The 16,378-nt window shown below is 43.3% G+C and overlaps 1 protein-coding gene across 15 annotated transcripts in view; it reads left to right on the plus strand.

The window, feature by feature from the left end:
- Window positions 1-16,378, plus strand: part of ADGRL3 (adhesion G protein-coupled receptor L3) — a 525,365-nt gene that overhangs the window by 372,573 nt on the left and 136,414 nt on the right. For 14 of the 15 annotated variants that reach the window (XM_049815198.1, XM_049815210.1, XM_049815213.1 and 11 more), the window contains one exon: window positions 2,150-2,230. The exons of the other annotated variant lie outside the window; for it this stretch is intronic. In XM_049815198.1, coding sequence (XP_049671155.1) covers window positions 2,150-2,230 — 81 coding nt within the window. The remainder of the gene's footprint in view (window positions 1-2,149; window positions 2,231-16,378) is intronic. 15 annotated transcript variants of the gene reach the window in all.

The raw sequence follows: 16,378 nt of genomic DNA on the forward strand, positions 1-16,378 counted from the left end.
TTATATATTGTGCACATATCTAATATACTCCAGACTAGCCCTTTAAACCTGCAGAATCATTTTTTTTTTTTGTATTTGGGGTCACTTGGTCCCAAGAAGACCAGGTGATTAAAAAAATATAAAATAAATAAATAAATAAACCCCAAACCATGTGCTAGCAATGTGCCCATAGGACAAAAAAAGGCCACCAGCCTTCTGGGCTGCATTAGGCAGAGCATTGCCAGGAGGTCAAGGGAGGTGATCCTGCCCCTCTGCTCAGCACTGGTGAGACGTATCTGGGTGTTGAGTCCAGTGCTGGGCTAGCCAGTACACGAGCTCCAGTAAGTCCCTGGACCCAGTCCAGCAAAGGGCACCAGTGATGATTAAGGGACTGAAGCACCTCTACGTGGGGAGAGGCTGAGAGAGCTGGGACTGTCCAGCCTGGAACAGATGTAGTCATGGGGATCTTACTGATGTGTATAAGTACCTGATGGGGGGGAATAAAGAAGATGGAGCCAGGCTCTTCTTCAAGGCATCCAGTGACAGGACAAGAGGCACAAGTTGAAATACAGGAAATTACACTTAAACATAAGAAAAAGCTTTTTTTTTGTTTTTCCTGTGAGGGTGGCCAAGCACTGGTGCAGGTTGCTCAGAGACGTTGTGGAGTCTCCATCCTTGGAGATACTAAAAATCAGACTGGATGCTTACCATGGGCTCTTGTTGCCCTTGGGCTGGGCTAAGTGATTTCCAGACCTCCCTGCCAACCTCAACTATTTTGCGTTTCAGTGGTATCTTTGATGCAGCAAATGGGGAGCCTGTCCTATGGTTATAAGGGCACTGATCCTGCACATTGAGCAGCTTGGAGAGAGAGCAGACCGTCTGCCTGTTTCTTGTGCAGAACCAAGCAGCTATTAAATGATGACTTTTGCTCACTAATGAAATCAAATGGATTTTTAACATGTAAACGAGAAGGGGAAAGCGAGGTAACTCGTTATTAGCTATGGGTTTGCCTGAAGCAGATTTCCCATGTTAAAGCACTTAAAAGCAAATATAGAATTTATGATGTGTCGGTAGATTTTAAACCTGAATAACGTCCAGTTGTTGTAATGGCTAATAATGCAAATTATCTGAGGCAGACTCAGCGTAAAGCAGTAAATATATCCTGCCCATTCAGACACAGTTCTTTCTTTTTCCCTCTTTCCATTAATATTTTATCCCCCTGAAGAGATGTTTTCAACATATTATGTGCACCAGCATACTGCGCTCATGGTATTCCTGGATGTCATTACAAAGAAGCCCGAAGACTGTACCGTTGCTCTGCTGCCTGTGACGCTAGCTTGGAAATTGCTTGAAGCAACAACAGCAAGTGTCAACAGGGAGCCGTATTAATTATTTGGAATGTGTCTCATAAGAGGAATCAACTGCTTTTATTGCAGCACGAATATTACTTGAAACGGGAAGGTTACTCTAACTGTTATCGTAATCTATGTGTCATTAACTTTCCATGTTTAGAAAAAGAGATTAACAACCCTGTAAATTGTTACAGTAAATAGATGAATTATAACAACATGTTTTTATTATAAATAGAAGTTTCTCAATATAGTTACCTCCAGATTACTGGAAAACAATTGAGTCTGTAGCAACTGGGATACTGCATGGTGGTGTTAGGAACCAAAAAGCTTCCACCCAGGTGAAAGCAATACCAGGCTCTGCAAACTGATATCTGCATCTTCTGCAGGTGCGAAAAACAGATGCAGTTGTACTTCATACCACGCTTCCTTCAAAAATTGCTGTGACACAGAAATGCTCGCTTCCCTGTTAAGTGAGATTAACAGATTGAATGGGCTTGTGTGAAATCAGTTGTCTTCTGTGGCATATGGCCTTTTAAGAGAACATTGTGCAAAATGTACGTGGTAGCGGTAAAGCAGGTATAACTAAAGTTCAGCATAGTACCCATGTTTGCATGGAAAAAGCAAAAGAAATGGGAACATTTTCAACTTTTCATCAGGTGTCTCCACAAAATGGAAGTTCATTGTCAAAAATGCACAATAGAACAAAATACTTGCAAGCCTGTTTTTAATCCAGTGCTATAAAAATGCTGTATGTTTAATTGTAGCCCTGGTAGATCTCTGTAGGAAACAGCGGAACTAAAACGCTTATTTGTCCACAGGGCAGGCTCACCATGGGCAAGTTTCCTACATTGCCCCACCAATCCACCTCGATTCGGATCTGGAGAGACCGCCATCAAAGGGTGAGTCAGTGACGCAGTCTCCATGCACACGCATTGCAAACCAGCCGTAGGCGTGAGTGCATATCATTCATTTGTTCATAAAGCCTCCATGGTAAAGTTACCACCCTCCATCCAAGGACACTCTTGGTAGCAAATTAATTCCTGTGAGAGGGCTGTATGAGAGATGACCATGTCCCATGTGCCCCATTATGTAGCTTTGAACATACCATCTTGTTCACAAGCTATTTTGCTCTTCCCACTGGTTTACTTCTGGAGGGACAGGTATACTTCAGGTCCTGCCCTCTGCCTTCCTCCTTTCCTTCCTAATGGCAGTGCAAAGGCAAGAGGGGTGCTGGTGGCAGGATGCAAAAAAGCAGATTTCAGCTGCCCCTCAGGTGAGTAAATGTATAGTAGCGGTCATGCGGTGGTTGAGGCCTGGATTCAATCCACATTGCCGTTGCTCAAAGTTTTTTCTAGAATTGGTGAGGAGACATGCTCACTCTGGAGGGTGACTCAGATTTTAGGTGAGCTGATTGCCCTTGGGAGCAATGCTAGTAGCTGATAACGTATGGAGTGAGTGCAGAATAGCCCTGCCAAGATAGGAACCTCTCTTGAATGGTGCAAATAAAGTGATATGAACGTAAGCCCTTGATTTCTCTGCCCCATTTGGAGGATCATCCCCTGGCTGTGTTGTGATGAACCCTCAGTGTTTGCCCCTGTGGCCTGGGGAAATGGGCTTGGCCCAAGAGCAAGCATCTGTGCTGGCGCAGACTTGTTACGCTTCCCTTTGCTCCTTTTAATTAGGTTGTCAATATTCAGGTAGGATATCAAAATGACTAGCTTGTCCTTCTTGGAATGGATAATAGCAAAGCTAAAATCAAACAGATATATGGAGGTATTTCCCGGTCAGCTCCAGAAATGTGTGTGAACATCAAACACAGGGAATGTTGTAGTAGAAGAGAAGGAAGAGGACAGCCAAAGCGTGTTAGCAGGGAGATGCACTATAGCTTAGGTTTGGTATTCTTCCTTTCTCCTACTCTCCAAAGGTGCTACAGTGGCAGAAGGGGTACGGGAGTGATCTTCGTAGTGATTGTCGCCATTCTGCCCCAACGTTGTAAGGCTGCGAGTATGTGTTCGTGTGCACATGTGTTTCTCTAAGTGCTCATGATTGAAAAATTCAATGTGTTAATGCAGGATTGATCTGGATAGGCGCACTGGTATTATCTAATAGGAAGAAAGCTGTCTTCTAAATCTCACTTCGTTATCCACCTCTAATATTCTGGGAGACAGAAAAACCTTCGTGTTGGTGAATTGCAGCTGCAGCTGCAAACTGCTCCTCCAAACGGCCCAAGGACTTTGTGGGCTAAATGAAAGCATACTGTTAATGCTCTTGGCATGAAAGGCTCCCTTAGATTTGAGTAAGCCTTGTGGCTAGATCTGTAACTTCATCAAGTAAACATTTGCTGGGGTTTTTTGCCTTTGTAAGTGTGAATGTCTGTTTTCTTAGCTGATGCAGTAACGAAAAATAAGGAATTGACGCTTGCTGCACAGAAGCAACCTCAGTGCTATTATTCCTTGGTGGTTCCTCTTGCATCTCTGAAAGGTGGAACCATATGCTGGGTGGTGGAGCTTGGGTGTGAGGATGCTGGATTCACAGTCCTTTCTCCAAATCTGGTCTTGTTGTGAGTTGGGCTGGTCACGTACAATCTCCTGGCAGTCAACAACCTCCATTTGGCTTTGAGTGAACTGACCTGAGGTTTGACACATGCATTTAAGATCATCAGCTTCTTCTAAACTACTTGAAAACCTCCAGTTCTGTGGTAAAATGTACTACATTGCTTTTTTAGCAGAGCACTCCAGTAAGGCAGAGACAGTTAGGACTTCCAGGATCTTCTTGCCCAAGTCTGTCTTTGATGTTAGATGTGATGAATCAGAGCTTACTTAGGTCAAGGTAAATCCTTGCCATGTGGTCTGGACCAGGCTATGGAAGACTCAAGGATGCTGGAACAGTAGCAGCCAAAGAAGCTGTGCCTTACTTTCTCCAAGATAAAAGAGCCAAAGACTAGCAAAAATCTTCAATGATCTGCCGTTTATGAGGGCATAGCTACCTCTGCAAGATGAATGGCACTGCCACCAGGAGCAGGGCAAAGTGGGTCAGGCAGAACAGTTGCAGCACTTACCGAAAAGGTAAAATGGAGTTTATCCAACACAAACTGCTACATTAACTGCTTCCACCAGTGCCTCTACCCCCCCAGTTGAGAGATCTTAAAGAAAGGGCTGCTCAGGGTGGAAGGACTGATATTACCGCTCCTACGCACTGGTAAAAGGACTCAAATCCCCTTGTGTAACTTAATAGGAGAGGGCAGCCAGCTCTAAAGGCATCAGTCTGTTAGCTGGTGACTAGGGGGTGTTAAAAACTTGTAATTGGTACTGTCTTCTGGGGGAAGAGCAAGGCTTTCCTCTGGCCCTGGGATCTGGGATGTATAGCTCTACTTAAGTGTCTGCTGCCTCATTTGCAGCCTCAGCACCCAAAATCCACTACAGTATTGTAATAATCAGGATTTTTTTTTTTTTTTTTTCCTAAGTGTGTGAGGGTTATGAAGGCTTTTTTGTTTGGCTGCATTTTCTGACACCTTAGGACTCAGGACCATGCTTAGGTCATGTTCTGAACTTCATCTTGAACCACAAGAGCTGTTTTAAACAAAGGATTCAAAACCACCTCTGTCCTGAAGCTCTCATTGGGTCTCCACATTTTCAGTAGCTGAAACTCTAAAAAAAGAGCATGACAGTCATCATAAACCACTAATGCTTCTGGTTGTTGCTTTGATGCTCTTCATTTCCCTTTCGCATTCCCCCTCACACTGAGCTGAACACCAGTGCAAAGTTGCACTTAGACTGGCAAAAAGAAGAGGCCACCATACAATTTTAATTGTAATAAATGGAAATAGAGCCAGGGTAGGGGTATAAAAGCATCTTTCCTTTCCATATTATTAAAAAACTATACAGCTTTAGTGCTCCTGTGGGTCTATGCAGTTGCAATTCTCAGCTGGCAGATTTATTTGTAACTGCCTCTTCCTTCTCCTTTTTAAAAATTTTATCACTGGTGACATTTACACACATTGTTTATGCATGCAGGGCGTTTTTACCTGCTTTTCAGAGTCCTGATGCTAGTAGTGAATAGAGTATAAACTCCAGTAGTTTACTAGTACATTAGTGTCATCGTGCATTACAGGGTAATTACTCTGAGCCACTGCTCTGTACAGTAACACAGTAATGACACTGTAAATCAAGTAATAGATATGAGGCCTTGAATCAGCATTTTTTATCAAGACACTTCTTGTTCCCCACCCCCTTTTTAATTTGAGGGTGTTTGAAAATTAGTTCTGTGTACAAAGCACTGTTAACCATTATTTTTATACTTTCTCTCAGTCTAACTATCTGAACGTGATTACATGATAGTTACACAACTGTTTACAGCATCTGTATGCAGAATAATTCCAGGGGTAGCTGAGACCTCAGGTTGTGATCTCATAGACTGAAGATTAAACCTGTGTTTAAAAATGGATTGCTGGTTACTGGCAATAGCAAGGAGTTTTGTAGGTGAGGGTGATGCTGATACTCTGGCTTAGAAAGGGATTTTATGGAATTATCATATATAACAATAAATTAAATTTAGTGTTTGGACTCAAATTCTACCAGGTATAAAACCACAGCAAATAAGTGAATTAAACTTACTGAATCCACACACTAAAACTATTTATAAAGCTTTATAGAAGCAGATTTTAGCGTATATGTGGAATCATATTAAACATGAAATATATGCCTGGCGTTTAAAGCTAGGCAGTCTGAGGAGCTCGCCTCCCCTGTTGAGCTAGCATTTTGCCAAGGTTTCCTTCAAAGTTGAAGCTCAGGGAGCAGTTGTCGTGGAGATTGATACGCTTGAAGTCAGTACATTTCCAAAACATGAATTGATAAGCAAAACTGTGTATTGGTCCCCAGTTCTAGAAATTTATAGCAAATAAAGGAGGGGTGGGAGATTCTCACCCTTCTGTGCAGATTTCTCTAGCCAGAGAGGTTGTTTCGGCCCCAGCTAAGGCACTGTGGGGTTTTTTTCCCGTAAACTTTAGTTGTGATGTTCAGTCTCCGTAGACACAGAATCTCTCCCTACCTCTTGGGCAGCATGTCAGGGAGACAGCCAGAGGTTTTGCTCATTTTCCCCCCCTTTTTTCTCCAGCTCAGTGGCCTGTCCCTTTGTGCATTCTTCCATTAGAAGCTGGATGCGTTCTGCCATTTTTCTCTCCCTTTGCATTTGCAACATCTGAGGGAGAACCATTCCTGAATGTCAGAAGGACTGCAAAATCTTATTACCAAAAGTAGAGCAGGTTTTTGGATGCACACATTCTGCGTCTTTTATTTTTTCCTCTCCCAAAGGTCCCAGAGAGGGTCAGTGGCTTTGCAGATGATGTGGGAGGATCTGACAGCTGGGCTCATTGCACAGCCCCGGTCCTTCTTCCCAGGTCCAGAGAAAGGGGAGCGCCAGGCAGCAAGGCCCAATGGCACTCCTTGCTTTAATTCAAGCCGACACATGGGGTCATGCATCCCGTGCTCGCCAGGCCCTGAGACACGAGCTTTCCTGCCTCTTCCTCCCCAGGTCCAGCGCCACGGAGAGGGGCTCTTCAGGAGTCCCTGCTCTGAGCCAATGGTGGCCAGGCACCTCCTGTTTCCAGGCTTTTTCATTTTCTGCCTGGGAAAGCCATCCGCTCAGCTCAAGAGTCCTTTACAGTCTCTCTCTGAGGTCCCACTTTTACTCATCCTGCTCCTTCCCTTTAGAGTTAGTTACAGCTATATGTTTCCAGCTTCTTAAGGTGATACTATTTTCCTGGGGAGAGGCTAATTCGACACCTTTGAGCCAAGAGAGGACCATGCACTGGATGCTGGTTGGGGTCCCCCATGCTCAGGACCCTTATTCCAGTTTTTTTCCTATGCAGTGCTGGGGTGCTATATTGTGGCCTGCTCTTCCTCAGTCGTGTAGAGGGTTTCCTTCTTTGCTTTTGCTCAGCCTTTTCTCTAAGTGTGGTTGCTCTCAGGGCTTCCCCTTCATGACTGCCCTGAGCCCACCAGAGGATCTCACTCCCTCCGACATAGGGTATGAGTGCTCATTGCAACAAGCCAGCAACCCGCACCCAACATTTTCTCATCCCATGTGGCTTTTCAGGCAAGCAGAGTATATGAGGCATGCAGGTAGCATGTTGCACCAGTTGTATGGGGGATGACCCTTTACCATACTTGCACGGTCAATGGAAAGGTTTTGCAATGACTGCGAACTTCACATGTACTGTGAATTTTCAGCTGCCTTGTTTTGAAGATGTGTGTACAGATTTGTTTGTCGAGTTGCTTTGCTGTTTGTTTATTTTTCATTTGAACTCTGCTTTTTGTCGTGATGGATGGACTCACTTAAAGCCCTCAACCTCCAGGCTGGAGATGAGTCTTCAAACAGCTCAGCATGGCGACAGAGGGGGTTTTGGGCAGTGTGGTAGATGCAGATGCAGGAATGCATTGCCAGCTTATTTGGGTTGTGAAGATGGTAAGCTCTGATATAAGGATGCAGTGCTTTTCTCAGTCTTATCCAGACCCCTCCGAAAATCTGTTGCTGTCGCTCAGATCCATATCAAAACATCTACCTTCTTGGACTACACTGATTTCCCTGAAGCAGGCAGCTGCTTTGAACACGGGCTGTGCTCCATATTTATTAATTCCTCATTATGTATCATGGGTGGTGATAACTAGTATCATACCCAGAGTAGCCAGGGCTCCTGGCAATCTTGCAGCCAGCCTGCAGTCCTCCTGTTCGCTTGTTATTATTTGCGAGGTCCCACTTTATGTCCTGTAGCTATCCATAGTCAGAAAGAGTTAATTGCATGCTGTTCACCGTTTTCTTTTCTACTGTGGTGTTGAACTGTTGCTCTTATTTCTTAGGAATGTGTGTTTTCATTGCAGAGGGGCACCTCAGGGCATTGCTGTTTGTTTATAAGATAACAGCGTTCGCTCTAGCAGAAAGCTGGAGCTAACAAAGTCTCTCAAGGAGGAGTACTAAATCCTGTACGCTGGTGGGAACTGTTCAAAGTATTTACACTTGAAAATATTTAAGGATTTTGGGGTGGGGGAGAACAGTCTGAGTGATGTTTAACACCTTTTCCATTATTCCTAGTCATCTTAAAAAAAAAAAAAAAAAAAAAAGAAAGAAAAAGCACTTTTTAACTAGCTTTTTTTTACCAGCTAGCTGCTGCCTTGTAAAGGAGTTTTGCTATGGAGATCAGCGTGAACTGTGATTTAAAGATGCCTTGAAATGTTGTACTTTGTAGGCTGTTTGAAGCTACCATATGACCTGATAAGCTCAAAATGGACATGGACATCCACCCAAGAGATTCTTTTAACAGTGGGTTTCATCTTCTGCTGTACTGAGCTATGCCATTCGCCATCAGCGGTGGAAGTTTTCACCCACCTGACAGTGGCAGCAGCTGGAAAGCAGAGTCAGCTATGGCAGTGCATCCTCAAGCATCACTAATCTAAAGTGAATGTCCTATTACCAGCTTGGAAAAAAAGCTATTGAACCAATTCTACCTGGAAAAAAGAGCGCAGTGCTGCATACAGCGTGAGACCCTTCTCAAACTTCTTTTTTTTTTCCCCTTTTCTGCCAGACTAATTTTTGGCCACACTTCTCTTTCTGAAATATTTATAGGGCAAATAACTGTTTTAAATGAGCAGATGGGGGAGACATAAGACAAGCTGTTAAATTAATAAACATGTGTGGTGCTTTATCAGTAAGGGAGCCCATTTTGGCATTTCTTCTGGATGATTTGTATGGCCTATCACCATTGCACCTGGTGCAGGGACAAGAAATGGGCACTTAATAACCAAACAATGTGCAAACTCCTTCCATTATAACTTCATTATGTCAGATATAATCGTCTATAACTAGATGTCAAATACATAATTTATGTCCAGCTCCCCTGTGGAATAGTGGCCATATGAATGAATGGCCCCATTAATGGGAAGGAGCTTTTACTGTAACTTTTCCCCTCCTGGTACATGGTCCATTTTGTCATCTGGTATTAATTCTGAATCACTTCAGGGTTGCAGAAAAATGCCTCTTATATTTGTATTTGTGTAATGGGAGAAAGTGGCAAATAAATCATATGAGAGATCAAATTTCAGGTCCACTGATTTCCTAAGCCATAGGAATTAGATTGGAGAATAGGACTGGTCTGCAGCGCTTTGATTGAGAGGCATAACTGGCCTTCATTTTACCCGTCTGGAGACATTAAAAAGGCGTACAATGTGAGGTAACACTTCCTACGGGAGCCCTCTGCCACAAAAAGCTTAGCCACTGGAAAGTCTTTCTGTGCCACTGCAGCCATGCTGCTTGCTTCCTTTGCTGTATGTCGCATCTTCCCTCCTGTTGTCGTATGGTGCCTATTTATAGAAGTGCTCCATGATGTATGTGAAAAAGTGTGTCATCATCACTTGAAAGGATGGAGGATAGGATAACAATGTTTTTCTAGAGAAGTCCTTGGGAAACGTGTGTGTGTTAGAGAGGGACATGGGATCTCAGTTGTTCTGTGCAGGGCCTGTGGATATTCACAAGTGAAATAGGTACAAATTCAAAGGATCAGGGTGGCGTGGGTCCCTTTGCAAAATGCCTTTTATACATTTTTATGTTTTAATTTTTTTAGTGTATGGCCTTGTTTTGGGGTTAAAACTGGTGGAGAGCAACTCAATACTCTTAAGTCTGGGAAGACTGTTAGTAATACACTCAGATATAGCACTATTGTTATATTATTGGTATATTCTTACTTAATGAGAAAACGTGTTTTATTCTGATGCAGCTACAGGGGTAATATTTGTTTTATTCTTCCTCAGGTATAAATCTGGATGCAAAATTATCAGGTTAACACCATTTATAATAGTAGATGACTTCTTAGTGTCTGATAGAGTTTCCCATTGCCAAAACAAAATTATTTTAAGACTAGATGATGAATGGTATTTATATCTAACAAAATATTAAAGTTTCTTAGACTTGTGACTTGTATTTCTGAGTGGCATGTATGCTAAAATATTTGCAGTGGTGGAATATTGTGTTACATCTATAGCATCTTCTCCTGCAAAATATTTTCTTTATTCTTTTCATTTCATTCTTTTCATTTTCTGTAGTTTTTTGGTTTTCACTGCATGTATGATGTGTTTAAAGAAAGCAGATCACCCTTACAAAAGAAATGTAAAAAATGTAAGTTCTGGTTTAAGACAAATTAGGAAAAGTAACTGATAAAGACCTGGGCTACTCAGTGGTGTAGTCTGGCTGCCTTCCAATAAAATGTAGATGTATCTTACTGGTCAATGAGCAAGTTTAGCATGCTTTTGTTGAAGTTCATCAGACTCAAGCCATGCATCTCTAGAAAGGCAGGCAGCCAATTTTCCATGCAGACGAATCATGTTAGGCTTAGACATAGTGCTGTTGACAGCACTGAGTCAAAAGAGTTTTGTATTCATTTGATGGCTCTTCAGCTGTGCAGTGGGATTTTCTGTAGGTAAGCAGGTTTTTTATTGCTCTTGGCTCTTGAAATCATCTTGGGTTCAATCATAAGTTGTTAGAAATGAGAGATTTCCACCAGAATCAGTGGTCTGATGCTTTCTAAAATGTTTGGGGTTAAAGCCCGCTTTGGCCCTTGAATTTCCGTAAAGCGGATTGTTGAATTTTAATTCTTCCCTTTGTGTGTTGTTTGTTACAGAGGAATCCTAGTGATGTAATATAATCCATTTCAGAGGGAAAAGTATGCCAGTGAATTGGGTACCTTGCTCTTGAAAGGCACTTTTGGAAATCCCAGCCTTAATAAATGCATACTAAATACTGATTTACAGATAAACGTTATGGAGCCCCATTGTTAAGATTGTAACTTGGCTCCCTCATAAGAGGCCTCATGATTTAAGTCTTTCAGCCAAGTAAATTTGGCTTGATAACTGCAATATTTGCTCAGAAGACAAGGACTGCTATCCTCTAGCTCCAAATGGTTTGTCACCACCTTCGGATTGGCTTGATATAGTTCATTCCCCTTGAAAACTTGCAAGAAGCAGTCTTTAAAAGATCTTGGTTATCTTTGAGAAGCGATATTAAGGTTGTTTAAATGTAATTGTAAGGGTTATAGGGCCAGTGTACATGAGGGTGCAACAGCCATGGGACTGTTGGCTAAGGAGCTTTCAGGGATGGAGAGAACCAGCTGGACTTGGGGCAAGAAGACTTTGCCCTTACCCAGCTGAGGATGCTGTTCTTTTTGCAGATATGGTACATGGTGAGTCTTATAGAGGGCTCTAGATTAAGCATGTTAATTTGTAGCAAGTATATCCCTTGTTTCACTGCAGCAGGTTTTTGGAGAAAATTGCTTGTGCTTTCTTCATTAAAAAATTACCACAATTATGGATGCTGTCATGGCTGTCTCCCCTTTAGATTTTCTCTAAGTCCTGGTTTCATCTTCATTTCATTATGAGCGCTGCTTTCCACAGACGTGTGTATGCATGTCTGTATTGTGCCCACAAATTTAGTAGTAGACATCCAGCAAAATAATACTGTTACTGAGTAAACAATTACGTTTCATTTTCTGGAATAAAAGGGAATGTGTGCCCATAAATCTTCTTCTAAATAATCTGTGTTGGAGAGTAAAAAGAAGATGAGGTTTCTAAATTCATGAAGGCCATTCACAGTGGAATCCTGTGTGTCACTGAAGTGTAACAAGCTTATTTATATTTTATGGTGCTTCTAGATCAAGCTGCATTATTATGGGCTGCATTCCCCTGACACTATAGCTGTTGCTAAGGAAGAGGTACATTATGTTAATATTTTGTGTTCATAACTATGCAAGCTGAGTTCTGTACATTGAAGAAGTTAAGGGGCAGGGGGGGAAGTGAAGTTAATGCACCATTTTGCCTCAGTCTTCACTGGCAAGTGCTCCAGCCACACCATCCAAGACACAGAAGGCAAAGGCAGGGACTGGGAGAATGAAGAACCACCCACCATAGAAGATCAGGTTCGAGACCATCTAAGGAACCTAAAGGTGCGCAAGTCCATGGGACCTGATGAGATGCATCTGTGGGTCCTGAGGAAACTGACGGATGAAGTGGCTAAGCCACTATCCATCATATTTGCAAACTCATAGCAGTCTGGTGAAGTTCCCACTGACTGGAAAAGGGGAGACATTTTTAAAGAGTGAAGAAAGGAAGACCCAGGGAACTACAGGCCAGTCAGTCTCACCTTTGTGCCCGGCAAGATCATGGAGCAGATCCTCCTGGAAACTATGCTAAGGCACATGGGAAATAAGGAGGTGATTGGTGACAGCCAACAGGGCCTCACTAAGGGCAAATCATGCCTGACAAATTTGGTGGCCTTTTACAATGGGGTTATGGTGTTGATGGATAAGGGAACAGCAACTGACATCACCCACCTGGATTTGTGCAAAGCATTTGACACTGTCCCACACGTCATCTTTGTCTCTACACTGGAGAGACACAGATTTGATGGATGGACCACTTGGTGGATTAGAAGTTGGCTGGATGGTCGCACTCAAAAAAGTTGCAGTTAAACTCCATGCCCAAGTGGAGCCCAGTGACAGGTGGTGTTCCTCAATGGTCTGTACTGGAACCGGCGCTGTTTAACATCTTTTTCAGTGAACATGGACAGAGGCATTGAGTGCACCCTCAGCAAGTTTGCTGATGACACCAAGCTGTGCGGTGCAGTCAACACTCTGGAGGGAAGGAATGCCACCAGAGGGACCTGGACAGGGTTGAAAGGTGGGTCTGTGCGAACCATACAAAGTTCAACAAGGTCGAGTGCAAGGTCCTGCACCTGGGTCGGGACAATCCCAAGCACAGATACAGGCTGGGGGATGACTGGATTGAAAGTAGCCCTGAGGAGAAGGACTTGGGGGTATTGGTTGACCAGAAGCTCAACGTGACCCTGCAATGTGCACTTGCATCCCAGAAAGCCAACCATATCCTAGGCTGCATCAAAAGCAGTGTGACCAGCATGTTGAGTGAGGGGACTCTCCCTCTCTACTCTGCTCTCGTGAGACCCCACCTGGAGTACTGCATTCAGCTCTGGGGCCCCCAACACAAGAAGGACATGGACCTGTTGGAGCAAGTCCAAAGGAGGGCCACAAAGATGATCAGAGGGCTGGAGAACCTCTCCTCTGAAAGCATGCTGAGACAGTTGGGGTTGTTCAGCCTGGAAAAGAAGAGGCACCAGGGAGGCCTTATGGCAGCCTTCTGGTACCTAAAGGGAGCCTACAAGAAAACTGGAGAGGGACTTTTTACAAGGGCATGTAGTGATAGGATGAGGGGTAATGGCTTTAAACCAAAAGAGGGTAGATTTAGATTAGATGTAAGGAAGAAGTTCTTTACTGTGAGGGTTCTGAGGCACTGGAACAGGTTGCCTGGAGAGGTTGTGGATGCCCCATCCCTGGAAGTGTTCAAAGCCAGGTTGTATGGGGCTTTGAGCAACCTGGTCTAGTGGAAAGTGTCCCTGCCCATGGCAGGGGGGTTGGAACTGGATGATCTTGAAGATCCCTTTCAACTCAAACCATTCTATGATTCTATGATTTTGATTAGAGCCTCCACAGATTGTCGGTCACATTTAGAGGCAAAAAGTGAGCTTGAATTTGAGAAGAATTCATGCAGAAAATGGGAGAAAATGAAACAATTGACAGAATTTGTTCACTGAACTTTAAAATTGCTCAGCAGTAGGGATCTGGAACCAGTGCTGCTAAAAGGGAATCTGGCAGAAGTAAACCAAATGCTTTTACCAGGCACGTTCAGTGAAGAATTTCTCAGCCTTCTCATGCTTTAAAGTGTTTTGATCATACAAACAGAGCATTCTTCCTTAATTCCTATTTCCTGACCATTTCCAGTGCTGGCGTCTATTATGTGATTTCAATATCTTCTGATTCATTTAGGTTGATTCACTAAGAGCCTACAGTCAAGTAGTAGCCAGCACAATACATAAAGTAAAATCAATGTGATGCATTAGCTTCAGTGTATGGAGTCAAAGAAAAGGCCAGAGTCACAAGCAAGATACTGATGTCCATGTTAGTTATTTTAAAAAATACGCTCTACAGACGGTATTGCTCAGTATTATAAAAGTGTTTACACAACAAGTAAAATAAACAAGGAAGGATCTTGGCATTCCTCCTAAAGGAATGTTCTGAACAGAATTTCCCCTTTCAAAACTGTTTTCTCATTAATACTGCTGCCAAGGCATGAAACAGCCATGGAGAGGGAGGACTGCATGAGTAGGAGCTCATCTCAAATCTGGCGTGCCATGCACCTAGCTGATTCGACCAGGACAGTGTCATGGTCATGGCACCTGAGAAGAGATCATTTTTGTCTCATACTACTACCTCTCCCATTTTCAAACATTCAGTGCACTGGAGCTGGGTTTGCACCTGGATCAGGTACACTGAGGATTATCCCCTCTTAATCTCAACTACTGAATTGGGGGTTGCAAAGCAAGCAGCCCACCCAGCTGAGGTCAGTCCTGTTTGCCAGAGCCTTGGCAAGCAGCGGCTCTCAAGAAGGACTGGGAAACCTGTTGGGGCCTTGCCAGCATCCTAACCCCATTAGTGGTTGTTTAACATCAGCTTCAGCCTCTGACTCTGCCATAATGAGCAGATCCATTTTTTCTCCCTCCTCGCTGTCCTTTTTGCTCAAACATTGTACAATGGCTTCTTTGACCCTTATTAGGGTTTTAGGGAAGTTAATACTACGTTTTCCTACGTAAGGCTGTAATAATTCATGTTATACCTTGTTGTGTGCACCTGATCATGAAACGCATCGAGAAGCTAAGGTGCCTGGCCTGGGAGGTGTCACTCACTTGGGCAAATAAAATATAGCGTGGGAGGAGTGGGAGGGAAAGAAGTAGTCAGCCCTGGGAGGCAGCAACTACTTCATACTGGAGGTGTGTGTTGTAAAGAGGAAAATGGGAAGAATACAGGGTGATGAGCTACCAGGACATGGATTGGGGGTGAGGTCAATGGCAGAGAAGTACCAGAGGGTAAAGACGGGCTGCGTCGTTTGGGCAGAGAGGATGGGCACAGAGGGCTTGTTGGGCAAGCCACGTGGCTTAGAGTAGAGGAAGGCAAGATGAGATGGAAAGGATGGGAAGGAGAAAATGGGGTTTTTAAAGCATGCTTTTATGTAACGTGTAGAGAGATTTAAAATCCTTTAGCTTTGGACAGTTGAGACTTTCACTGCCTCCAGCAACTATGCACAGAGTAATCATGTAACATTTATATTCCTTGTTGCCTACTCCAGGCATCAGTTCCTACCTGCTTGCTTCTTCCTAGTTTTTGCACTGAGTTGCTGCAATCTAACAGCAAAAATCCAGAGATTTCCTTGAGCATTATTAACGACTCCTAACCTGCCCTCTTGGCAGTAACATAGAGCTCAAACCAAATGTCGAGAGCAGCCCAATGTGCTCATCCATTTTCTGAATCTGTTAAAGTCTCCTTCTCAGCCTGGCCACCCAGATCTTCAGCTCCTGTCCTTTTCTGATCAGCATAGCTGTGCCTCCTTGTTCCCAAGGCCATGGGCAGGGATGTTCAAAGTCCTTGGCCTCTCCCTAATCTACCCGTGGTTTTAAAAACTGTGTGCCCCCTTATGGCCTAAGGTTTGTGCTTATCTTTAAAGCACATTGCTCCTCTACATTGTGTTTGGTTAAATAACCACCAAGATATTTCGCATATAAGCTGACAGGTTTGACATTGTGAGTATTTTGCAATCATTTGTTTAATTAGCTGAAGCTCTCTGGGGAGAAGTTTATGAAATGGCATACTCCCAAAGTCTAATTTAAATCTGTTTTGCTTTTTTTTGATGGAAGGCTCGTAATGCAAAGCATTAAAAAAGGTACGAGTGAATGGAAAGCAACAAAACCCCTTCTGTTAATGGGCAGTGCCTCAGTAACAAACTTGCCCAAATACAGAAAAGAAATTACATTGGGTAAAATGACCTACAAGAGGGGAAATTGGAATTAAGTCTGCGCAGCTGTCTTGTCTTTTTTCTTTTTCTTTTTTTTCTTTTTTTAATCCGTACTTCCCCTCTGTTTTCTTTTAGTGCAATGCTTAATTAAGC

This window comes from Accipiter gentilis, chromosome 12 (genome assembly GCF_929443795.1).
Source record: "Accipiter gentilis chromosome 12, bAccGen1.1, whole genome shotgun sequence".
NCBI classification, from domain to species: domain Eukaryota; kingdom Metazoa; phylum Chordata; class Aves; order Accipitriformes; family Accipitridae; genus Astur; species Astur gentilis.